This window comes from Ochlerotatus camptorhynchus, unplaced genomic scaffold, assembly GCF_037179485.1.
Source record: "Ochlerotatus camptorhynchus isolate MF236.1 unplaced genomic scaffold, CSIRO-AGI_Acam_v1.1 ptg000374l, whole genome shotgun sequence".
Taxonomy (NCBI): Eukaryota; Metazoa; Arthropoda; class Insecta; order Diptera; family Culicidae; genus Ochlerotatus; species Ochlerotatus camptorhynchus.
Window position 1 is genome coordinate 1,821,545 of NW_027040862.1, and position 26,234 is coordinate 1,847,778.

The following is a 26,234-nucleotide window of genomic DNA, read 5'->3' on the forward strand; positions in this document are numbered from 1 at the left end:
GATTAACGTACCCTATTCTAGTTGAAATTCTATTACTACACTATGTTTGTTTTGATTCGCAATGAAAGTTTGACAGATAACATCAGGGGTGTGTGGATTCATGCAGAACATGCAGGGGTGAGTGAAATAGCTTGGGACTGCTTGGGACCGTTGTTCTGGTACTGAGTGAGCCAAAAATAATAATGATTTTCTTCGGGACCCAGTGGTCTTAGAGTTACCTCTATGATAATACTTTGCTTCGAACGTGGTTAGCGATAGGTAAAAAGTATATGAATATTGTCTGATATATTTCATGGTGAAAAATTGTTGATATGTCATGTTGATATATGTGGGAACAGACATCTAGAAAGTAATGGAAAATCATATAAGTTTGCATTATTAGACAATTCAGTACAACCCGTAAAAAAAAGAACCGTAGAGGTACAATGAAATGTATTGTAACCATACAATAGAGTTTATGGTATTTACAATAAATCGTATTCTCCACAACGATAAAATAACAATAGAATGTATTGTTTCTACAATAGAATCTATGGTAAATGGGGGAATATACAATAGATTAAGGGGGTCGTTATGTATCTTAACCATACGAAAAATCACTTTTACCCGAACAAACTTGAACCATTTACCATTAATTGTATTGTTGTTCTATTGTTGAAAACTCTTACTATATGGGACGTATTGTACATCTATTGTAATAACAATATGTTAAAACTTCGTGTACTATATACACACAATAAGATCGATTGTTGGCAATAGATTTACTTGTAACTGTATTTTATTTTATGGTAATTGTATGGTTATTTTTTTCCGGGAATATACCTGTTTTCATGATGAATATGGCTAAAAGATATATCTTATAAGATAATCATGTTTATTTTATTGAAGTTGCTTTTAACGATTTTTGACGTTTGTTGATATGTCGCGTGTAAACAGACATGTAGAAACTATTGGACTGTCATTTAACTTTGCAGTATAGGAAAACATGTATATCTCATATCTCATTGGAATAGCTTTCTTTGATTTTTGAGGTTTAAAGATTGTAAACAGATTTATCCCAATCATTATATAGTCATATAGATTTGCCTTTTAAGAAATCCAACAAACGTTTGCTTGTTTTGGCATGTTTTTTCTGGGATGAATATCGCTCAAAATAAAATACATCTTACATGATTGCTCTTCATAAATTATTGAAACAATTTTCAACGATGTTATCGTACACTCATTAAAATGATTAGTTGATATTGTTGATATTGTAAATATTGCTAACAACAATGATACTGTATTGAATAATCTTTGTTTGTTATTGCTTCATAAGATAAGGGGTTCCGGAAAAGAATGTATTGAGATTGAAAAAAAATGATTCTACTGCAATATTTACTTTGCTGTGATTCTAATTGTAAGCCTTCTAAACAGCTAATTCAGATTCCAGCCCTAGTACTCGAACTTCATGAACCAGTTCCATCAACTCATATAATTTAGTCGTTGTTTTATTGCACACAGGCGCATTAAGAAAGATTTGAACAAACGACACCACCGAAACGGAACATAAACTTGTCAGTGCTATTTGTCTTCACTCTAGCAAAACGAGCATAAAGTTGCACTACATTCCATGTCGGGAGAGCTGTTCTTACTTCATGCTAATTGAACGAGCTCAATCTTGAAGTCAGCCGTGGCCCAGTGGAATCGAGCGCAGAAACCGAAAGCATCACACCTCAACAGTTCTTGATCGAATCCCAAATCAGCTACAATAAAAAAAAAGACACAACTGTGAAAGCTCCCACTGCCTGATGTTTATTTTTCGATTTATTTTTAGAAATCGATTAAATATATGTGTCAAAAGAAGAAGTAAATTTCATGTGATTTTCACATAAACTTTACTTCGATTGATTTATGACACATATATTATATTGTGGTGAAATGTAAAGCTTATGCTTATGGGTTTCAAATCCATTTCAGTTAATTATTATAATTTGACTGATTTTCATTTATCATATGACGATCACATAAAAGTTACCAAATTATCAGCATTGTAAATGTATCAGATATTCATATAGAATTTACCTGACACATTTTCAATCATATCATTTTCAATGGATTATCTTATAGCGCAAATTTATTAGATTTCCACATAACAGGAATATGTCAAATTGGTTCAGTGTCTCCCTCTGAGTATTTCTAATGACTACCCTAATAAAATTGTTATGGTTATTTTGCTTAACGACGTGTTCCGGGTATCATCCAAACCATTTGTGGAATAGTTCTATTATTTGGGTTGTCGTTCGTTTATGGTTATTTTTTATTAGGGTACTGCCGAAGTAATTATGGCACGGACTCAATAAGGTGAAGCGGGAATCTGCATACTTTTTAAGCTCTTTTGATTTAATTTATCTGTGAGTGTACACTCTTTGCACACTGTCAAAGATCATTGAACATAAAAACAACTTTGTTCAAATCAAAACAAAAATACTAGTCCATCTGGTAGCTGATGGCACAAGCTTCTACGAAAATTCTATTACAGCGAACTAGTCAGTCAGTTACAGCGAAATTTTAAGCACTCAGTGATAATAGTCAGCATTGATTTAATACTTTAACTAATCATGTTTTTATGACTTCATGCGTGAAGTTAACGCTATGTAAACCGTTTTGTCAAATTTTTATCCGATCAATGTATAAACATGTCAGAATGATAAAATTATTAAATTTAAATCATTTTTTGGATTGTTATACTTTTGAGTGCAGCTAATAACTTCACTTTTGATCGATATGATTAGATCTTACTCATATTTGGGTAGTTTCAAAATAGCGTGCACCTCTCAGTGGAAATTTATGAAAAAATGCCCTGATGGCAACCCTGAATTAATCACGCACAAAACAACAACAAAAGTAAGCAAGCGAGCGAAGGACGTTATTTTCTCGTGCGCTTCTCTGTTTAGATAATTAAGTATAGAAAATATTAAATTTTACCGTAGAAAGCTATGGAATACGCAGAAGATCTCCTGGAAGATCAAGACTATCCATATTCCGGTCTGGATCGCGTACTGTTCCTCTCCTGCCAACGATGCTTCCGCTACACTCCGTTTCTGATCTACCTTCCGGCGAATGAGCAATCGTCCGGTACCAGTACTCGCCTGCACGCTTCCGTAAGTAATAGCATAAAACGTATCTGCCGTTCCAACTCAGATTCATTGTAGATTTCATCGTTGTAGAGTACTGAACCACTTGTATGTTGCACCGAATGCCTGCCTGAAAATTTGACCACGCAATACCCATCAGTAGCGAACAGGTTGATCAGTAATAAGGATTTCCTACGGTTGATCCAAGGGTTCGAATACTCCAATCCCTTCTACAGACGGTATGCCCAAATTCACCGGACTCTGATCACCGCCGATACCCGGCTAGATGTCAATGCAACGGAGTTCGAGAACCTACCGTTGTACGAGCGACTGCTCAAACTGCAAGAAGTTTTTCCCACCATTCATCTCATGCAAAACAAGCGATACTCGGGACTAGGTGAGATCACCGAGACGTTAGCGGCCCGAGACGAGATCATCCGGAATCATTACCTTCTAATGAAGCAACCAATGAAATGCACACCACCACCATGTACAACTGGTAGCAACGGGACACTGGACACTGTATGTGTAGGTACTTATCTAATCTCTATATTCCAGCTTCAACACGACTTATAACGAAGCATCTGGCATCCTCGTCGGCAGCCAGCGTGTCCAGTCCGTCTGTGCCGGTCGTGATGCAAACCGCGCGTCTGCGGTTACTCAGCTCGGAAGAGGAAGTCCCCTGCGACGTTTGCCTCCTATCGGAGAAGAACACCATTCAGTTTGGGCCATTTATCGAGAAACCGACAGCACGGAGCGTTGTGCGGTGTCATTACTTTTGCCTCCTTTCCGGTACGCACATTCGTCAACGAGGGTCGTCGGATTCAGTAGGAGTTCTTCGGTTTCTATTGAGCGATGTGAAGCAGGCCTTCGTTCATTATCGTGAAAAGCTGTGCTACTGTTGTGATCAAAATTCGGCTCCGATCAAATGTAATGCCAGCGACTGTAATCGTTACTTCCACTACATCTGTGGCTTTCGGAAGGGCTGTCTAACGCAGTTCGCCGGAGAGTACCTCTCGTACTGCCACGAACATTTGCCAATCGATCAGGAATTACGACACCTCCCCAATCAACTGTGCTGGATTTGTTGGGAACAGTTGCAAGCGTACAATCCTGTGTCCAGCTTTCATTCAATTTGTCAACCGGATGAATCATCGGAAAATCCAAAGGTCGAATATTCCTGGTACCACAGAGATTGTCTGCAAAAATACGCCTACGAAGCCGGTTACTATTTCAAATGTCCGCATTGCCACGAGAAGGACGATTTCCCAAACTACGCGAGAATGCGCGGAATTTTCGTGCCCATGAGGGACGCCAGCTGGGAAATCGACCGAACCTACTTCAAGGATTTACATGGGTGCTCGTGTTCGGCTAAAAACTGCCAATATGCGAACTCAAAAAAGGACAAAGGTCAAATGGTCGGTTGCAAGGCCTGCGGCGGTGAAACGCTCCACCTGAAATGTGCCGAAATCGAAGACCCCGACGATTATGTGTGCTCGAAGTGCATGGACGCCACATTCATTAAGCTTTTCTGATTCTGATCCTTGAATTAAAAGATTTTACCAGTTATTCCAGTTAATATCTTTCCTCCTTCACGACGAAGGCGAATTCTTCCATCGTTGGTCCATCGCTTTCTGCTTGAGCGAATTCTCATAACTAGAACTCACATCGTTCGAGTCGGACCGGCACTCGTAGGAACCATATCCATTGGAATCTGACTCCCCGGCCGACCGGTCGGTTAGGGGCGATCCGGATGTGAGCTAAGAAGCTGGAAACCTCCCAACTGCTGCCTGATCTCAGCCGGGCAGGGCAGGTTGGTGCAATCATTCCACCTTAGATAGGCGTACCACCCCCTCTTACTCAGCAACAGAATAAATTTATTTTTATTTTATTATTTGTTAGTTCAAGATTCTTGACAAAAGTTCAGGTTCACGTCCAAATTTTCTTAGTCTCATTATTATTATTATTATTATTTTCATGTTTCCTCGAAATTTACTCGATCTGCAGAAACGTGAAGTTTTTCGAAGTCCATTAGATCGAAATTTATTGGGCTGCTTTGATCATGAGACCCAAATATTAGATGGTGATAATTGATTTAAGATTTTGATTGAATCCTTCAATAAACAAAATTGTGTTCCAGGAATAAGCATTTCGAGATCGCGGACGTAGAAAAAAAAAAATGATCATTGCAAAAATAATAAAGCCCTGCCAATTTAGAATCGGTACGCTTTCAATCAGATGTGTCTTAGAATTTGTTTGGTTTAGACTAAACCTTAATAGAGAAAATGCCCTGCGCTTTGGTCTGATAGCGTATAGGGCGTCGTTGTTCCAATTTGGTCGTGGCACATTTCGAGTATGAGAGAGTGATTGCAGTTTGCTCAAAAGTGCCTGAGTAAAATGAAAGTTCTTTCGATGATTACCCGTAGTTGTTACAGTGAAGATATACACCCATATTCTCGCAGTTTTAAAAAAATTGAGAAATGTGTCGCTTCAGTTTGAGAAGCACTTCACTTCGCAACCGATGAAGCATTCTGACGGCCCACATTACCGTGCAGGCGCCGTGTGTTGGCAGGGTCCAATATTGGACAGTTTGATGTTTATAAAGTACCATCAGTTAAAACTGCAGTATGAGATTTATCTCTGTACATTCTTGGGTGTTTCTTAGAAGATTATCATGTTGGTGTACGCTGATTCATAGAGTAAATGGTATTAACATTGAGCTATCCATAGTTGGGCGTTGTTGAACTTGTGGTACTTGCACAACATTTCATGTGAGTACCAAAGTAACCATATAATCACAAAATAGCTTTAGGTGTGGGTTTAGAGTGGGACAATGTCACTGAGATATGGTTAGTTGGGTTTTCAGATGAAACTATTACTTTAAAAAACTAATCCTGGTTGTATCTCTGTTTCGTTTGCAACACTGTTTGATATTAATAACCGCACCGAGCCTTCATTCCGGGTGGTGAGCGAACCTGAAGAAGAAAAGGATGACCATGATCCCCTTCTCGGTGTTTTGTTAGTGGACCTGGTCTGCGATTCAAGGCTGGATTCTGTGATGATGGATATCACATAAAAGGTAAAATAGTTAGCATCATCTTTATCGAAATTTAAGTATTATTCACAATAATCATAACTAGGGGAATTTACGTATTCTCGTCAATCTAAGCAGCGTCTGCAGTTCTACTAGCATTTTCTCAGCGTCACGCACATATATGATGTGTCTGTTTGTTTACATTCATCTGCTGCTTGCTTCTCTATCCATTCCAATCGACAGAATTTTTCAAAACGTTTTGAAAGCGTTTTTACAACGCTCCAAACTTCTCAGGTGAGTGTGACTATTGTCGGCAGCCTCTTTTTCTTCGGCAACCTTCCCATTAGAACTGCGTGTTAACCAGCTGTTCTATTATCGGCAACTCGAAATCAACCCCATTTTGTAGTGCGTATGCTTTATTTGAAGAAAAATGTAGCATTACTGGATTGCTCGATCGTTCAAATATAATCAGATTGAAGCTGAAAGGCTAAACAATCGTTTGGACACATTCAGGGAAGTGCGTTGATGGGAAAACATAGTGAAATTAACGTTTAAATTTTGGTTGCCGAAAACAGTCAATAGGTGCCGAAGCCAACATTTACCCTAGATGATATGCAAATTTCTATGATAGGTACCTGGATCTAATTCTGCATTTTAAATCTTCCCAAACCTTTTCCTTTCTACAATCCCTGAGCAGCTGGTTCACCATAAGTGTACCTCGCAGAACTTTTTTAACCCCCATGGGTAAAGATGCTGTGTTGCTCACTCCTCTCCCCTTCCCTGGTGTATTATGGATGGTGTGAATCATGGTGGGTATATAAATGGTGATACAGCTTTGTCACTATATAGGCGAGGAGGTCGCGGGGAGGAAAAGTGCGGTTTTAGAGCAAATTGTAAACAAACTCGGTCGCTGTCCCATACAAAAATCCAACATGGCTGAATCATGAATTTGACACATTAGAACACCTATATGTAGTCACCTTGGTGTGAATATTCACATCGGTGACATGGCCCAGTGACAATAGTCGCTATATTCATAGTCTGGCGGATAGAATCTCGGGAACCAATTGAGCTGTCAAATAGCGGAACCAATCGAGCAAATCACGACAGAAAAGAGCACATCAGCAATTGCGAACAAAATTTCGGAAACCCTTTTCTCGTGACTCAAGGCTCGTCTACGCAAACTTACACCATCTTTGGGTTGGCAAAAGTTTCCCCTATCCGATGATGCCGGTAATTTGCGTTCGATTGGCGAGGAAAGAATAATCATCGTTTTGTTTATAAAAGTTCATAGTACTTTTTCAATTGTTGGTCTAAAAAATATTAAATCTGCATTAAAAATGGAACCCAAACCCAAAATATCATCAATTTTGGTACACTGGAACTATTTTAAATGAGAATGATTACATTTGCAAAAATCAACTTATTAGCGCCCCTCGGTGTCACTTTGAGCGAGCTGTCAGTTTGTCAGTTTAGTGTCAAACAGTGATGTTATTATTTTGCTCTAAATATTGATTTAAAAATCGAGATGAAATTGTGTGGGTTCGAAAAAAAATATCGCTGTGCTGAGAAAACGAAGCTCTTTCAGATGATATATAAAAACCGATATATTTTTCAAAATTAAAGAACCCAATTGGTTCCGCTTTATGATAGATCGAAATTCTATCCGCCAGACTATGACTATAGCGACTACACAGCAAAAAAAGTTGTTGAATATTACATCGAAACTGCTGCAACCAGGTCAATCCATCGGTTGTGTAATATCACATTGTACGATGTACATCGATTTTGCGAACAAAATTACATCCATTGATGTAATATTGTATCTGCGTTTTGCTATTACATCATTATTGCATACATCAGCTTGAATTACGTTGATCGATATTACATTTTTTTTTTGCTGTGTATACCCCTGACCCCCTTGTACACCATAAAATGAAAATGACTAAACCTTACACGGAACCGTAAAATTACCCAAAATTAAGTTGTTTTCACTCATCTCCCATGTTCCGTTCAATAAGCTAATTTTCGGTAAATCGCTTATAGTAGTTTGCATTTGGCTACGGCAAAAATAATTACTTACTCGTATGTATTTTCTACCCAAAATTAAGTTCAATTGACTCAAATTTGAGAATATCTCATATACTCACAGAGTTACCTCTATGCTAGTAGCTTATTGAACGATAGTCATGAGAAAGTCGAATCTCTCGTTGACAACAGCAAAAAGTGAGAGTGGGATGCAAAACTCAAAATTACCCAAAATTAAGTAAAAAGAACTGTGTAATAGAGAAAATGTTATGTATTTATTGTAGTTTAAAGATACAATGAGTTTTGCGATTTGCATTCCTCTCGAATGAAAATTTAAAAAAAATTGGGGGCTTGATACGTGCCATCAACTTCTGCACAAGCTGCTGGTCTCCCCTAATAAAAATGTTATGGTTAATTTGCTTAACGACGTGTTTGGGGTATCATCCAAACTAATTGTGGAATAGTTTAATCGTTTGGGTTATCGTTTGTTAATGGTATTTTTTTTTATTAAGGTCACCGGCTGTTTTTTCCAGTATGTGGTCATTGAAATACACCGAAAATAGTTTTCATGTAGCTTCCATTGGAAACGCAAATGATTTTCATCCATAAACAAAATTAATGGAATTCATCAGAATTTCACATAACATGTATGCGATCACGTTAATTTTATATGATTTTTCATATGAATTTCATCGGCCACATAATATTCATGTGATTTTGTGGTAGGATTTTTAGCTACACAGCAAAAAAAAAAAATATAATATCGATCAATGTAATTCAAGCTGATGTATGAGATAACGATGTAATAGCAAAAAGCAGATACAATATTACATCAATGGATGTAATTTTGTTCGCAAAATCGATGTACATCGTACAACGTTATATTACACAACCGATGGATTGACCTGGTTGCAGCAGTTTGGATGTAATATTCAACAACTTTTTTTTTCTGTGTATGTGAAATTTACATGGTTTTCATCCATTAGATATGTGATAAATTTTTTGAGTGTAGCATCCTTAGCCATTTTTCCACTCTGTCGGTTTAGCCCCAGAGAAACAGCTGAGCTGGCATTCCAAGGTATTAACACTCTGACTGGCGATTGTAGAATAATGTATATTTCAGTTTCTGTTAGTTTTATTAATTAACCAATTGCGAAGATATAATTCAATATTGTTTATGCTGAATACCATGTGCCAAAAGTCACACGCAATCGATTATGCTTATTGCAAGTATGCTAAGCTATGCAAACAATCATTTCATTCATTGCGCCTTTTGCGTGCGTTGTTGATCGCCTTGCGCTTGACCTAGTAAACATGTTTATTGCATTTGGGATTTCTTAGCAATGTTTATTTGAGACCCAGTGGAAATGCTTGGTATACATTAATGTCATTTTGATTTACAAGTTTGTTTTTCGTTTATGTTGCGCATCGACACTTTTAACGGAAATGATTGCGTCTTAATCAAACTGTTTTTCAATTGGTTTGCGCATCCACCACACAGACATAACACATTGAATATTTTTCAATATTAAACTTCGTCGCTAAAATACTACCGCCATCTGTATACTCTGATGGGCAGTACGCTGAATAAATGGCGGTAGTGTTTAAATGTCAAACGCAAGGGAATTGACTTTGTGCACTTACTAAAACCGTTTATAATGATTGTTAAATGCAGGTTCGATGAACAACTTGCGATTGTCTGTTTGTCTGTGGCTATAGTTAGAACGGGGTTTTGCTTAAGTCCTCTAATTAAAAGTATGGACGTCTACTGAGGCAAATAAACTTAAGAATTTCAGAAGGCTCGACTTACACGGAACCAAATTTTGTTCATTTGAATCAAAAATATTAATGTTCATTATATAAACATATGAGTAATTTAAAGTAAAATTTAAAACATGTTTGAAACAAAAATATTTATTTTTGGATTTAATTCAAAAGCATGTTTATTTCAACAATAAAGGATTTGGCTAAACGATTTTTAGCATGTCCTACCTTGTTTACATTCGGCAGAAATTGACTCAAGCTATTCCTCGGAACTCAACCGAATAAAATGATCCGGAAACCCATCTAGGTAAGTGTCCTAAATGATGTTCCAGCTCGACAAAACCGGCGGAACCCCACAAAATCAGCGTCACTCCATTGCTTCTGATGTCGAACCCCATATCACTCTTTCCCAAGACGTCGAAAGAAAAACGACAATTCGAAATGGATGCTGAATCCATTCCGGATCCTCTACCTTCTCCCGACACCAAACGTAGAAAGAGGACCCACGTCAGTGTGGTGGCAAGATAGAAAGTCCCCACTTTCGGTAAAACGATATTTCCTCTCAGTCGATTGATGTAGGAGAAAAGAGCACATGAGAGAGCAAGCATGTAGCTTATAAAGTGTGCTTTCGAGGATTGAATAAACAGAAGTATTTTGTGATCAAACGAATCCAGTCGTGTACTTATTTAAACTATAAGAAAGATACTTAGTAAATACCTGTCCAGTTCAGTGGCGACGAGGATAAAGGATAAAGTAAATTTTTCAAGTGTGCACCAATTTTTCACGACCGCGTGTGACCTAAAAAGCACTTTGGCGTGATTTTATTGGCGTATGTAGTACTAGTAGTATTTGATAAAAAAAAAATTGTGATTAGTGAAATTATCTGTGAAATCATTTTTATCCCGCATTGCACGGCGTGCCAGTGATTTTATTTTAATGCCCAATTTTAGTCGTCGTTAAGTGGTGTCGGAAGTGATTTTAGAGTCTTTTTCCGCCAAAACTACACTAATCATTTTTTTTTAATTCTTGTAGCAAAAGAATAGTTTTTTGTTCTGCGTAATTGTTCGTAGAAAGCAAAGACAACGAGCACCTTTTCTTTTGGACGCCATTGCATTTTGTTGGCTCTCAGATTCTTATACATTTTTTTTATTCTTTTTCTTCCAAGTGCACCTCCGTGAGAAATCAATACTTTCGTCACCAGACAAGAGCTTTTTGACGCCATCACAATAAACTGTGGTAAGGTGGTAAAACCGATTTTACCGTTTCGGCTCAGTGTTAGTGAAGTGTCAGCGAGAAACAGATCGAAAAGTTTTCTAAAGCGGTGTTCGGTGCTTTGTTTACACCTTCTACCAGTAAAGTTAGTGCATTTTTGCATTTTTGGTGCAGTTCAGTGACCCGTTAGTGTGGTTCATCGACCGCTTGTTGCAGTTTAACGACCGCTTGACGCAGTTCACTGACCGTTTGGTGTAGTTCATCGAACTCTAAAAGTGAGAATTACTGCTAGTGAGACTGTTAAAGCTGATAGTGAAAATATTCCTGCTGTTGCCGGTTAGAAATACTGCTGCTGTTGTTGCGACCAGGATTTGAAGATTTTTCTTGCATGCTGTTGTTGTTGTTAGCAGCTGAATCTATTCGTTGCTTGGATTTAGTGCTGTTTTGGACGCTTATTGGCCGCTCAGAAACGGACCGAGTTTTGGTTTGTCGCAGCGATAAAACAGGTACGCGAAACTTTATTTGCATTTTTTTGGTACAAATATAAATTTGTTGCGGAGCATAGTTTTGATAATTTTTTTTTTTTTTGGATTTTGTGTGTTTTTTTTTGCTTTTATTTCGTTTGACTGATAAGGATGTCGATGTCAACAACCAGCGAACCATTCATTCCGGGTACGATTCCCTTTTCCCAGTACCTCGAACAGCTGGAGTGGCAATTTTTGCACAACAATTACAGTGAGGATAGATATAAGACCTCTTTTCTAGCTGTTTGTGGAACTGAAGTTTTCACTCAGCTAAAACTTTTGTTTCCGGGCAATAATTTCAAGGAATTAACTTATAAACAATTAACTGAAGCGCTCAAGAAGAGGTTTGATAAGAAAGATTCAGATGTGATCCACACATATAAATTTTGGACGCGTAGGCAAGGGACAAATGAAAAGTCGGAAGACTTCGTACTTGCCATTAAGCAGCTTGCTGAACATTGCGATTTTGGTGTTTTTAAAGAACGGGCTATCCGTGACGCTTTAGTGATTGGTGTTTATGATCGCCAGTTGCAGAAGCGGCTTTTTGATGAGGACGACTTGACTTCCGAAAGAGCGGAAAAGCTTATCGTTAACCAGGAATTATCTTCTGATAGAACTCGTTTTATGGACAGGGACGATGAGCGCAGAGGTAATGTGATTGCCAGGTTGGGTCGACGACCAGAGCGTACACCTGCGGAAAGGGACTACCGCAACAGGAGTAGGAGTATAAATAGGAGTCACAATCGATCCTTTTCTTATAGGAGCAGAAGTCAGGATAAAAACACAAATAAAACTTTTGTTTGCTCTTTCTGTAATAAGAAGGGGCACACTAAGAAATTTTGTTTCCGTCTTAAACGTAAGAGCCCTCGTAAAAACTCCCATGGGGTAAAGTTTATTGACTCTCCTAAGCCTTCGCCAGTTGCACATACTTCTGGCCCTTTCAAGAGATTAAAAGATGAGTTGAGCATAGAATCGGACGATGAAGATTTAGCTTGCATGATGATCTCGTCAAAACGTAGAGGTAATGAACCGTGTTACGCTGAAGTAGTAATAGAAAATCGTAGAATGAAGATGGAGGTAGATTGCGGATCTGCCGAAAGCGTTATATCTGAGGAGCTTTTCCTAAGAAACTTTAAAAAATGCCCTATTGAAATGTGTAAGAAGAGGTTGTTTGTGATTGACGGAAACAAGCTGGATGTTGTTGGTAAAGTGAAGGTTGACGCACGGTTGAACGGACTGAGAAAGGAGCTGTTTTTGGTGGTGCTACGATGCGAAAAGGATTTCATCCCGCTAATGGGACGGACATGGCTCGATTTATTCTACGACGGATGGAGGAGTAAATTTTCTTGTTCATCGGCTCCCAAGCAACGAGTAAACGCCCTGACGGAGGATGAAACGGTGGAAGATATCAAAAGTATCGCTTGGTGGCAGAGTGATTTCTGCACATAGGCGACAGATCAAAGTCCCACCTGACTCTCGTTTGAAAACTAGAAAGTGTTTGGTTTTCCATGAAGAGAATTCAGGTTCAGCACAGCCTTTTGCTAACAACAACAACAACAACAACAACAACAACACCAGACGAAGCAGCGTAGAATTTCAGAATGAAGAAGAAGAAACAGCAAGTTCAGATTTTTATGGATACGCAACCGATTCTGGCTTATTTAAGGAAGCTTTGGTTCCACAACAGAACGATCGAATTGATCAACCCTATAGCAAACGTCGTAGAGAAGAAGAAGGAGATTCCGAATCCGATTTTTATGGATTCGCAGCGGATTCGTTCGTATTTCAAGAGGTTCCTGCTTTTGAAGAAGATAGAACTTCAAGTGCAGTAGAGCCAGTGCGGCGATCGAAGCGTCGTACAAAGAAGAGAAGAAAAGATGAATATGTTTATTATTGAATTTTAAATTCGTTCAAATGAGTTATATTATGTTTAAATGATTTGAATTATTGTAATTGAAAGTTATCGAAAAATGATTTTAAAGACAGTTAGGAATTTGATCATGAGCCTAAGGCTTTTCTTAAGGAAGGAGGAGTTGTGGTGGCAAGATAGAAAGTCCCCACTTTCGGTAAAACGATATTTCCTCTCAGTCGATTGATGTAGGAGAAAAGAGCACATGAGAGAGCAAGCATGTAGCTTATAAAGTGTGCTTTCGAGGATTGAATAAACAGAAGTATTTTGTGATCAAACGAATCCAGTCGTGTACTTATTTAAACTATAAGAAAGATACTTAGTAAATACCTGTCCAGTTCAGTCAGAAACGACAAAACGACGCCAATATCACAAAATTTCACCGATTCTACTGAACTGGAACCCAAGGACACTCACCCCGACAGGCCTTTTGAAACCCGGACTAGAACACCACCATCCACAGACCACCCTTTATCGACCCCGAAAATAGCATTCTCCACGTTAAGGACAGGCATCTCCCTTCGCACTGTTTCACACCTTGGACAGTCGAAGACCACATCCCAACTAACAATTTTCGCAATTTAAACGCTTTACTCATTTCATTTATACAGCCTCAAGCTGTATTCAAATGTTATATGATATGAGGAAACCTTTACTCAACCTTTATACAAGCAAATCTGGCGAACTTAGTCAGCTACTTATGACTGTTGTGACGGTTGGGACAAACTCTTATTGCTTGTCTATTTACGTTTCTATTCAGCTGTTATCCTGCTGTTTAGTTGTGTGTGAACATGAAAGGCGCTTATACTCAACCTTTACCCGATTTTATCCAATAATCACTACACAAGCTTTCTCTTGACGCCAGGTTAAAAATGGTTTACGTTTTTTTGTTCTTGGAAATTAGTTATAACCACACACATTATTTACGCGATACCGGAGAACCTGGAATCGAACTCGAGACGACCGCATTGGCGAACCTTGATGCTACCAACTTCGCTACGCCAACACTTTGAACTGACTTAAACAAATTTACATGCCCTTCTACAACAAGATTGCTGAGTAGAGGCTTTATAATAGTGCACATGAATCGCTTTTCTCGACTAGTTAATTCAGCTTTGTGAACGAGCAGAGTAAAAGCTGTAAAACTACACAAATCTAAAAATAAACCTAGTTGACTGTAGAATAACTTTCAAAGTAATGCTAACACAGTTTACTAGTTGAGTACAGGTTGTTTAGTTGTTGAAAAAGCACTTTTGATGTTTATTGAATAACAAGAGTGGTTGTGTATGTATGTATGTATGTATGTATGTAAAGGATACCACTCATTGTTGCAAGGCACAGCCATTAGACAGTGGATCATCCTCCAAGTATGACTTGATCAAGTACGATACCTGGTTGTATTCAATTTACCATTGTAAGAAGGGCCAAAAACGGAGGGGCGGACCCGTAAGCAGATACACTTACACGCAATCCGCGGGGTCAGGAGAATCGCCTTCCAATGATAAAATCCTACAACCCGATGTAGAACAAGCCATCATACGAGGGAACGTCCCAATGAGTGGGGAGAAGAGCCCGCCATCAATTCACGAAATGTTAATGACAGGGAGTTGGCAATTCCACTCTCCCCATCCAAATCGCTTCAATCCGGTGCCCTGGTGGTCCCATCCCTCCCCTTTGCATTTAATGTGTGTATATATATATATATAGTTATATCGGCATTACCCGTTAGATTTTGCCAACACAATTTTGACTTCTTAGCCTTTCAAAATCTTTAATAAATGCAAATATTATCATCTGACCTATTCCGCGAGTCGTGCGAATCTCCACCACCAATGAGTCAACAAAAGTCACGCACTAGTGGGGTTACTCTCCGTGCAATCAAATGAAGAGTCACCTCACACGAGGCGACCACCGTCACTCTACTAGCGACAGAGAGCCATACTACTCGCAGAACTGGCCTGCAGGTGACGTTTAAAGCTCCACAATTTTACTGAAAATCTAAGAAAATTATTAAACAGAATTTAATAATATAACTGCAGAGCACAAGCAGTTTAAATATACTGAGGACGTGTTGCCAAAATCGAACGGATACTTTATATGTTTATTAATTTATCTTACCTTGATGGACCAACTACTTACCTGTCCTTAATGGTCATAAGCTCCAATCGGTATTTCCCGGTAAATCCGATCACGATCCTTTACAACATTTGGCCGACCTAGTTGGAGGTTACCACCCTACACCAACGCGCATCATCGCAACCACTCAGCACTTTCTTCCTTTTCTCTAAATTGAAGGGTTTCTAGGGAAACTATTTTCTTGAATAACAAGAGTGGTTGTGTAGAAGCCATTAAATGAGCACTCGCTGTCCTTCGTCGGGTGATGCCGATAGGGATCATTCCGGCGATAGCGCATACTGCTTCCGATGAGATGGTTCTGTACGCACTCACGACTAGCATGGCCATGTGGCCGGAACGTACTGCTCAGTTTCTTTTGGTTCTGCTTCGTTTCCAGTACTGCAAACCAGGCTGGACCTCCATACCTCAGTATCTAGCCAGAAGATGCCTTTTGATATTGCTGGGAATAGAGTTGTTCAGCATGATTCTAGCTATTGTGTTGATGGCCTTCCAGGCATTCTCACAGACATATTCGACGTGGCTGTTGAAGTTTAGCCGGTCATCGATCATCACTCCCAGGTATTTCAGCACGCGCTTCGCGGCAAAGGCGTGCATTGGACCAAGGATGGAGCCTTGTGGAACTCCTCTATGGTAGTAGCATAGAGGTAACTCTAAGACTAGTAGGTCCCGAAGAAACGTGCTCAAATTTTTAGCTCAGCTCTGGTACTATCTTCGGTCCCAAGCTAATCAATGCACCCCTCGAAACATGGGAAAATCCACGAACCCCTCATTTTATCTGTCAAACTTTCATAGCGAATCAAAACATAGTGTAGCACTAGAATTTCGACTAGAATGGGGTACGCTTATAGATATACTTGGGACCAATAGGCTAGTCAAGTAGTGAGCCAATTTTAAATCGTTAGTTTCCACTGGTTGATTGTACCACATGGCAACACTAAATGTACTAGAATGTCATCATCGGATAGGGGCAACTATCACCTTTCCGAAAGTTGTATTGGTTTGCGTGGGCGTACTTTGGTTCGCGTGTAAAGGGCTTTAGAAAGTTTGTTTACAAATGCTTTTGTGCCGTTATCAAATGTTATGCCTGATTCTCTTTCACTCTACTTCGTGAGGAAACGCTCTACAACAACCAACTTAATGATGTTTGTCAACTCGCTGATCAACTCCATTGAAAAACGACGACAAGTTGATGCGATCTACGTGGACTTCAGTAAGGCGTTCGATAGGGTTCCCCATGTGCTTGCAGTGGACAAAATGAGGTGTATGGGATTACCTAATTGGGCCACGAAGTGGCTACAGTCTTTCTTAACTGACCGCTCAGCCTATGTGAGCATTAACGGTGTTAATTCGGACGGTGGACACGTTGGCAACAAGGAGGAAACTACTTCAGCGACTCTTCGTGTTTGGATTGCTTAACGGTGACGTGGATTGCAACTCTCTTGTGAGCCAAATCTTCATCAATGCTCCTCAAAGAGTTCTACGTAGTTACACGCTTCTGTGGCAACCTACCCATCGGACAAACTATGGATTCAACGAACCGTGGACTTTGTGCTGTCGTGTGTTTAATGAAACGTTTGATGTATATGATTTTAACATTAGTAAATCTACTTACAGACATAGAATTCGACACCTAGCCTAGAAAATATCTGTACAACATTATGTTGAAGATTTAATTAAATAAATAAATAAAAAAAAAACTGAAATGCATACAAAATGATACACTCTTTGCACACTACCAAAGTTCATTGCACACAAAATCAACTTTGTTCAAATCAAAACAAAAATACTAGCCCATCTGGTGGGTGATGGCACACACGCTAACTTGAAAGTACCCATTAATGGTTGAAAAAGACCCATTTTGAAGAAAAGTGGCTTAACTCATTAAATGAGTAAATTTTTTACCCATTAATGAGTATCTGTTACCCATTAATGAGTAATTGTTAATCATTAATGGGTAACAGATACTCATTAATGGGTAACATTGTTTAATCATTAATGAGTTAAGCCACTTTTCTTCAAAATGGGTCTTTTTTTACTCATTAATGAGTACTTTCAAGTTAGCGTGCAAGGTTTTAAGTTAATTCTATTACAGTTAATCACATTATTTTACTGGATTTCTTCGCCAGTTAGTCATCTGTCACTTCGTTTGTGCTTATACATTCCATAATACAAACCACATAGGTCCTATAAAAATGCATAAAAGGTATGTGTGATCGCTTATACATTTCATTTGACACATGATCTTCATTAACTTTTTGCAAGGCGTCTGCTTATTAGTAGACTAATACATAGAAACAGAAATTTGCCTCTCCTTATATTGAGTATCCGTGTAGTAGGAGAATATTATAATAATATAAATGAATTAAAATGTAAAAGGTACATTGGATGAAAGACCTGTGCGTTGAATTGTTTGAGAATTCATGTTTAAAAACTCAAAAATGTTGTGAAAATGGCATGCTGACAAAATCGGGAAAGCATTGTAATAGGTTGTTAAGAACCATTACCACTCCAAATTCTTGTTTTATCCATACATTTCAGGAAAGGAATTATATTGGAACCATTTTATTTCTGATTTGAGAACTTTAATGGCAATAATTATGGTAGCCTGTAAGGTTCATAGATGGTTTTGTAACATACACCAACCCGAATTTGTTGCCTGTAAATTACTGATTACCAATTCGAGATATATTTGTAAAGTTGACCGATAATACAAAACCATTAATGGACCTTACTGGCTAACCTAACCATTACAATTAAAGTTCTCAAACTATAAGAAAAAAGATTTTAATATAGTCTTCTCTCCAAAAATGTATGGAGAAAACAAATATTTTGAATGGTAATGGCTCTTAACAACCCATTATTTGTAAGGTTCACTTCCAAAGAACCATAATACATAAGGTTAAAACTTTATCACACAAACGTTCGTGTAAAGTTCCATGACCATTTCAGTTAAAGTTTAGCAGGGATTATAAGCGATTTTTAACCATTTTCGGTAAAATCAAGTTATGGTTCGCGTTTATGCGGGTTGATTGGAATAACTTTTTTTTCAATTTTGTGGTGACAGTCGTCCACAAGAGTGCTTTAGGTTTTGCACCTACTGGTTTTATTCGTAAATGCTAGCCATGTTTGATCAAAAACGGTTTTACAGACGGTATTTGAATATTCCCAGACACTTTAAATTTGTATCCCAGACTTCAAATAAAATCATCGGTTCTCTACTCGAGCGATCCGTCAGGTTTGTTTCAGAAGCATCTTGGGTGAAAAAACAAGGAATTTCTCTCATCAATAAGCACCTTTAAATATTATTGTCCATTCTGATTTTAATAATCCAAACCCCACCCTACACATTCTTAATACCCACCTCCCCCGGAACGAACACCTTGATGTTCCTCTCATTTACCTTGTACAGGACCGATTTCTCCACCTTCTTAACTTCCATCAGCGCCTGCTCCGCACTCTCTCCCGCCTGGAAACGGCTTACGCTCAACCGTCCATCCACTTCCCTAAACTGCCCGGAAGCCAACCGTTCCAGTCGAATCTCCGTGCGCGCCAAATCATCCAAATTGGCACAGAGCGTCCCATACAGCTCGGCCGTATTGACTTTTACCACAAACGACGCCGAGGGGGTCACCAACTGCTCCACAAAATCAATCAACTCCGCTTCCGAGTAACCAAAGTTCAGAAAGTAAGTCAAATCATCCATCAGGATCGTCGCCTTCGGATGCGCTTCCAGAAACGCCCGGATTCGGTTGGTTACGTCATCCAGGCTGGGACTGCAGCTGAGCGGATAGCTGCGATAGAGCTCGGCGGCGACATCCAGAACCTGCAGTTGGCCGGAATCCCGCCCGGGGCCCAAGTTGAAGCTCAACTTCATACAGGCACTGCTGTAGTGGTGGTAGGTGTGCTGGGTGGCGACGAGCAGCACGTGGTTATCCCGGGACGATTTGAGTCGGTGACCGAGAATGGAAGCGATCAGGAAGCTTCCATCCACGCCGGAGTGCTGCTTGAGCAGAGTGAGCGGCGGGAGGGCGTCCACGCCCTGGAGACCACATGCCGCGAGCACGGGTTGAGCCATCTCTGCAAGGGAAGCAAAAGGTGAGTTTGATTTGCGTTGCTATGACCGGGCATGGGGTGATAAGTACTAGATCAAATATCGATCGGTCGGAGGTTGCGTAAAGAGTTGCTGGGTGAGAATAGTAACTCAAGACGAACAATGGATTAGGTCCTAAAGAAACATTGATCTATTCTCGTTCGTTGATAACTTGACTATCGAAACGATTCTTGTCGTGTTTGGCGTATTAGATGCTCTAGATACAGTGATCCCTCCATTTAGGTGGTGGGTTGGTGGATGTGATTAGTGTCAGCCATAAACTATAGTTATCTATAGAAAATCAGATCAATTGGTAGAAGGACAGCCGCGAAATGGTGGTGGGTGGACGGTACCACCCACCGCACAAGTGGAGGGTTTACTGTAATAGTTTCTTTCAACGAACTGTGTGTTGAAAATAGCTGGAAATGTCTTTCAACGGCCTTGGGAATAAAGGAAGATAATCTGCGAATGTTACTGAGGACCTAAACCATTGTTCGGCTTGCACAAACTCCTACAAAATTCTCAAAACGGAATCGAAAAATTTTACGACTTTCTGACTTTGCTTTGAAAATTTGGTCATCGTGAGTCAGCGGAAAATTTTAGTGGTTTCGACCGGTGTATGTTTATGTTTCGCCAACCAGAACGTGTTGCAGTAGTTCGATCCTAAGCAGAACTCGGTTGGTAGTTTCGGTCTATAATTAGAGAACAGTGAGAAATGAAGTCCTCCCCCCAATGCAAGGCCAGGTTCAAGCGTCATCGTGTTGACTGCTTTTAAGGCGATAAACAAATATGGTCGAAAAATAGAAAATTTACACGCTTACTTGAAAGTACCCATTAATGAGTAAAAAAGACCCATTTTGAAGAAAAGTGGCTTAACTCATTAATGATTGAACAATTTTACCCATTAATGAGTATCTGTTACCCATTAATGATTAACAATTACTCATTAATGGGTAACAGATACTCATTAATGGGTAAAATTATTTAATCATTAATGAGTTAAGCCACTTTTCTTCAAAATGGGTCTTTTTCAACCACTAATGGGTACTTTCAAGTTAGCGTGTACAAAAGACGTAATCCATGAAGTACGTACGATCGTCAAAGAATACACTTCCTTTCTGCGGGAAAGCCGGGAAGAAGCATTTGAAGATCGCAAATGTGTTGAATCTACAGAGACAAGTGTGAGAACAAGCTATGATGGATTTAAGTTAGTTTTGGCCTAGGGTGACCAGCATGGGTCGTACTCGATGCCCTTCAGCAGCCAGGTGTGAGATAACCGCCGACCATTATCAGACCAGTCAGCCAGATAAGATTGGCGTCCTTCCCACCTTCTGGTAACCCTAAGCTTCTTCAACCCCACCACTGCGGAGGGGACCATCATCCCGCGAGCAATTTTGAAACTGATAATCGCGAGTCTAGTCAGTTAGTCAGAGTCAGTCCACCGCAAGGCAGTAGTGCTTGGACGCAGACTGCCACCTCCTCGTCGTCTTCGTTCGAAAGTAAGTTATCAATCTATTACGCTCTGTTTTTACCCTTTCTGATGCGTGATTTGTGGATTTGTGCGATCATTTCGTAATAACTTTTACTGACCCGGATCGGTGTTGTGGCGGTGAGGAGGTAATTGACGGTCAAGTGGTTAATCGGTTTGTGATAAGAAGGAACTGGACGGCACCGGTGGTGTAGTGGTAAGCGTGACTGCTTTCTCGCCCCAGTGTGTCCGGGTTCAATCCCAGAAGAGGCGAAAAAATCGCTGGTCACGTCTTCCTTCTTCTTCGGGGGAGGGAAGTAAAGCTGTTGATCGTGCGGCCCAATGGGGCTTAGTGGGTGCAATGTCTACTCAGGTGTTGTAGATTGCAGAACAGAGACCGACGTTAAATAATGGACTCAAGAACAAGAAGAAGAAGAAGATAAGAAGGAATCACTCTGGAGGTGTGCCGGTGGCGCGTGTTTGTTATTGATGGGATGATATAGGGGAAATGGATGTAATGTCGGTCTAAATGCCCTTAATTTGGGCCCATGCATAAATTCAGCAATCGACTAAATTTTCTATAACGACCAAACATATACATTAGTGCCGTCCCAATTACGCGTTCATCTAGATAAAATTGATAAATAGATTTTTAGCGATGGGCCCAATCTTAGATCCATAGGCCAACAGTAGAGCCACTCTCCCTACCTAGAAATTGTTGATGAAAATTTAAAAAAGATTTTTAAGAAAATGTTGGTGAGAAATTAAAGCAAATTCTCGCGAGCATTATTGAGAATACCGTGGACCCCCGCTAATCTGAACGACACTTTTCATGCATGTTAACGGGGTTCAGTTTTAATTTGCACTTCTAGTAACCCTATCAGAATTAGAAAAGCATGTTTCTGGCAAGGGGGGAGGTGGTTGTCAAATACGAACAGTCGTCACCTATCTCGCATAACTGGTTCCAAACGTAAACAAGCCATAAGAAACCTACAGAGTTTGTTTACGTTTGGAACCAAATTCATACAAGTATGATCAGTAGGCTGATTTTACAGCACGTCCCACCCCAGGTTTCTGGTAGCCTTATTTGCTGTTTTTTGATTCTGCGTTCCGTTCCGCATCTTTCCATTTCCATGTGCTAGATGACGTTTGACATGGTTCCGGGCAAGATTCCAATAGTTATTCATGGTCAAACCAAAAGAGGCTCCAGACACGATTCCGAGCGAGATTCAGAAACAGGTTATTAGCGAAATTCTGCCAGAGATTCCGAGTAAGATACTGGGCGAAGTTTCGGACGATAATCCGGCAGTTGTGTGGCTCTACGGTGCGAAATTATTGAAGTTTGATTGGGAGCTTTAATCTATCTATTTGTAGATAGATTAACAAAAAAAAATCAATTGCACTTGACGATCGATTTCTATATTAAAACGAATGACCGACGTCATCCCTGCCGGAACGACGACAATGTCGATCTAATCAGATCCGTAAACTCACCTTGATGCTTATGGTTATTCGAATCGGTAGCTGGTTATGTTTGCCGTTCCGTTTTACACCAGCACAGATTTGCGCTCTGAATACCTTGCCTTGCAAAACACTTTTATTATCACACTTTTTACAGCACTTCAATCACAATCACACGTGTAAACAAAGCAACATTAGGATTAAAATTTTGTTTTGGTTGGTTTGAATGTGAAACCGACTGGCAGCAGCTGATTTTGACAGATGCGATCACATGTTGTTGGGGAACTGCTTGACGGTGTGCGTGTGATGCATGTGAAAGTGGGTGTGTTTGCGCCTGCTGTGGCGAGGTGAAAACGGGCTTCGAATGATGCTTTTGTGGTGAATTCAGCTTCAACTTTTCGCTCTTTTGTGATAGTTGCTGCCAGATGGCAGGCACGTTGTTTTATACTTTCATAAATTAATTAATGTTCTTATGTTTAAGCAACTGTTTTTAAATAGATATTATTTTTGGTTTAATTATATACCTTTAAACAACTTTTGCTAGAATATTAAATAAAATTTTCCGTTGATTTTTTTTTTGCATTCATGTAGTGAACTTTACTTCGTGGAAACAAACACCGCAAATCAGCTGTCATCGTTCCTTCTCTCGTCCATGGAATTTTTTGTTCCCGTCATTCCGTTAGTCAAATCTCGAAACACACTTACGTCATTGCTCGCATATCGCGCACACGACTCCGGCACTTACACATTCGATCTTCATCCAACAGGAAAACGGTACGGTGTTTGCGTCTTCTCTTCTTTATCTTACAATCCGAATATATTCTTTATCTAAAAATATATCACACTACCAACGAGAGCAGAGTACATAGTGACAAGCATCCGAAATAAATAAAACAGATGACAATTTTAACACCGCGTTTGCCTAAAGGGGGAGGTGTGTCTGCGATCTTGCCCGACGCAATTCCCGCAATGCTCCGGTTGCATTTGTTTACGTGTGTTATGTCACCAGCATAGCAACGCCTGATGCAGTGGCGGCTAAGGCATTGAAATGTTCCGAAAACATAGACGGCGGTGGATACAGTGGTGTCAATGAACTCACCGTTTCTATCTTGATCATGTACGGTTTCAGGACAGCAGGACAAGGAAGCACAAGGTCAACCACCGTCACCAACAACAACAACCAATCATAACACAACATGGCCGATGACAAGCGGAAACGAGTGTCCTATTGGTACTTTGGTGGTTTGGCCAGTGCCGGAGCAGCGTGTTGTACCCACCCGTTGGATCTTCTGAAGGTGACGCTGCAAACCCAACAGGAGGGCAAAATCTCGCTGCTCCAGCTGACCGGAAAGGTCGTCCGGACGCAGGGCGTTCTGGCACTGTACAATGGGCTATCAGCTTCGCTGCTGCGGCAGCTGACCTACTCGACGACCAGGTTCGGTATCTACGAGGTCGGCAAGCAGGCTATGGGAAATGATTCAGGTATGCGCAGGGGTCCTACAAAGTACGAAAAGCGTTTGTTATAATTTATTATCTTCTGTTTTAGGGTTCTTGGGAAAGGCTATGCTAGCTGGCGTAGCTGGTGCTTTCGGAGGTTTCATTGGCACCCCCGCCGATATGGTGAACGTCCGCATGCAGAACGACATCAAGCTGCCACTGGATCAGAGAAGAAAGTACGTTCCGATCGTCCAGAACTTCGACGTTAATTTTAACCGAGCTATTTTTATTTCTCAGCTACAAACACGCAGTCGACGGTCTCTTCCGCGTTTATCGGGAAGAAGGCTTCAGACGTCTGTTCTCAGGTGCCTCAACTGCTACCTCACGTGCTGTGCTCATGACAATTGGGCAGCTGTCCTTCTATGACCTGGTAAGTTTCACCTCGAACCGTTCCACCTCGAAAAGCCCCACCCTAATCAACATGTCCTCCTTCTTTCAGGTAAAGGAACTTCTCCTAAACTCGGGCTACTTCGGTGACAATCTGACCACCCACTTCCTGTCTTCGCTGACAGCCGGTGCCATCGCTACGACAATGACTCAACCGCTGGACGTGTTGAAGACTCGGGCCATGAACGCCAAGCCGGGCGAGTACGCCAACATGTGGGAACTGATCCGATACACTGCTCGCCTTGGCCCGCTAGGGTTCTTCAAGGGTTACGTGCCGGCCTTCGTCCGGCTGGGACCGCACACGATCCTAACTTTTGTCTTCCTCGAGCAGCTTCGCATGAACTTTGGCTATCTCAAGCCGGAGAAGAAGTAGAAGCGGGCTGCTCGTTCTATTGCATGTTGTTGATATTAGCTGTGTAGGAAGGACAATTTGGCAATACTCGCTCGAACTGGGTTCACTTACTAGGGTCGAATCAAAAGCTACGGGTTAGAATTGAAAGTCGCAAAAAGTTGACATTTCTGTTGCGTTTCTTTTTAATGTTTGGGTTATTTAGCAGCTTGTTATCATAATTATATATGTTTCGCATTTTCCCTCTGAGGGAGTAGAATTGAACAATCCAATAATGCTTTTACTCAATCAATCATTTAATGACATAACGATAAATCAGCGAACAAACATTCCACTGATATTAACTAGATGCTATATTTTATCTGTATCTGTTGAAAACAGAACCATCTACCTATCTAACATGATTGAAGATTTTAATTTCTGACGTCTGCCCAATTGTGAGATCCTCTAATCAATGAACATATGAAACAAAACCGTACCGAGTGGATAAGAGTAGGCAATTGAATCACAATAAAGGATGTATTTATGGTAAAAGTTAAATGCAAAGGGGTTCTCGTGTTGATTGCTTCGAAATTGTCCTTCTAAAAGTATTGCCATTTCAGAGAAGAAAAAAAAAAGCATTTGGCGTCAGATTATCAGCTTCAATAGCATCCTGTGATTGTCAGTTGTGTGGAAATTTTTTCGCTGAAATGACAATAATGAAGGGCCTTATGACGTGTGTCACTGTCACTACATGGTGATAAGGAAGTGGTATTCGGAATAGGAGCCGTGATTGCCGTACAAATCAGATGGAAATCACTTCACCGTGACGACAAGTGACAAGTTTTCACCGTGAAGTGACATCCGTAATAAGCCCCGAAATTAAGGAATAATGAGCGGAAAAATGACGCAAATAATTAGGGGGTTCATTTTTTTTTGTAGACAAAAAATTAATTGTAGCAAACGATCAGGGCCGTCTCAATTTCGTCAAAAGTGGATTCACACAAAAGAGAGTTGAATTTTCTGGGCTTTTCCAGGAAAAAATTCAATTTTCATGGATTTTCCTCATATTCAAGAAGTTTATCCTGAACATTCAACTAAATTTTGAGGCAGTCTGATCTTCCGTGATTTGGGAAAAATGCTATGTAAGTCGGTATTTGTTTAGAATTAAAATGGCTGTGTAATAAACGCTCACTAAAAGAAGGAAAACTCACATAGTTTAATGCGAAAAACCATCTTGTTCGGGAGCAATAAACTATATATAGGCTATGCAAATTTTC

At 40.1% G+C, this 26,234-nt stretch overlaps 3 protein-coding genes across 5 annotated transcripts; 2 read left to right on the forward strand and 1 right to left on the reverse strand.

Annotated features, from left to right (window-relative positions):
- The first annotated feature begins 2,896 nt into the window (after positions 1-2,896).
- On the forward strand, positions 2,897-4,654 carry LOC135710245 (PHD finger protein 7-like). Its single transcript, XM_065232767.1, has 3 exons — positions 2,897-3,143; positions 3,210-3,615; positions 3,675-4,654. Exons 1-3 carry the CDS (start codon positions 2,979-2,981, stop codon positions 4,649-4,651), a joined length of 1,548 nt encoding a protein of 515 aa, XP_065088839.1. The 5' UTR covers positions 2,897-2,978; the 3' UTR covers positions 4,652-4,654.
- Positions 4,655-19,025: 14,371 nt separating this feature from the next.
- On the reverse strand, positions 19,026-22,952 carry Elp6 (Elongator complex protein 6). Of its 2 annotated transcripts, none has more exons than XM_065232786.1 (2): positions 22,776-22,952; positions 19,026-19,800 (listed from the first exon to the last, which is right to left on the reverse strand). In XM_065232786.1, the coding sequence occupies exon 2, from the start codon at positions 19,796-19,798 to the stop codon at positions 19,064-19,066; it is 735 nt and encodes a 244-aa protein (XP_065088858.1). In that variant the 5' UTR covers positions 19,799-19,800; positions 22,776-22,952; the 3' UTR covers positions 19,026-19,063. The 2 variants fall into 2 exon arrangements, with proteins under 2 accessions (XP_065088858.1, XP_065088859.1); XM_065232787.1 differs by lacking the exon at positions 22,776-22,952 and adding an exon at positions 20,880-20,900.
- A 470-nt stretch (positions 22,953-23,422) lies between these two features.
- On the forward strand, positions 23,423-25,521 carry Dic1 (Dicarboxylate carrier 1). Of its 2 annotated transcripts, XM_065232784.1 has the most exons (5): positions 23,423-23,521; positions 23,880-24,224; positions 24,289-24,415; positions 24,477-24,609; positions 24,679-25,521. In XM_065232784.1, the coding sequence occupies exons 2-5, from the start codon at positions 23,939-23,941 to the stop codon at positions 24,997-24,999; spliced, it is 867 nt and encodes a 288-aa protein (XP_065088856.1). In that variant the 5' UTR covers positions 23,423-23,521; positions 23,880-23,938; the 3' UTR covers positions 25,000-25,521. The 2 variants fall into 2 exon arrangements, with proteins under 2 accessions (XP_065088856.1, XP_065088857.1); XM_065232785.1 differs by lacking the exon at positions 23,423-23,521 and having other exon boundaries at positions 23,872-24,224.
- Positions 25,522-26,234: the final 713 nt, after the last annotated feature.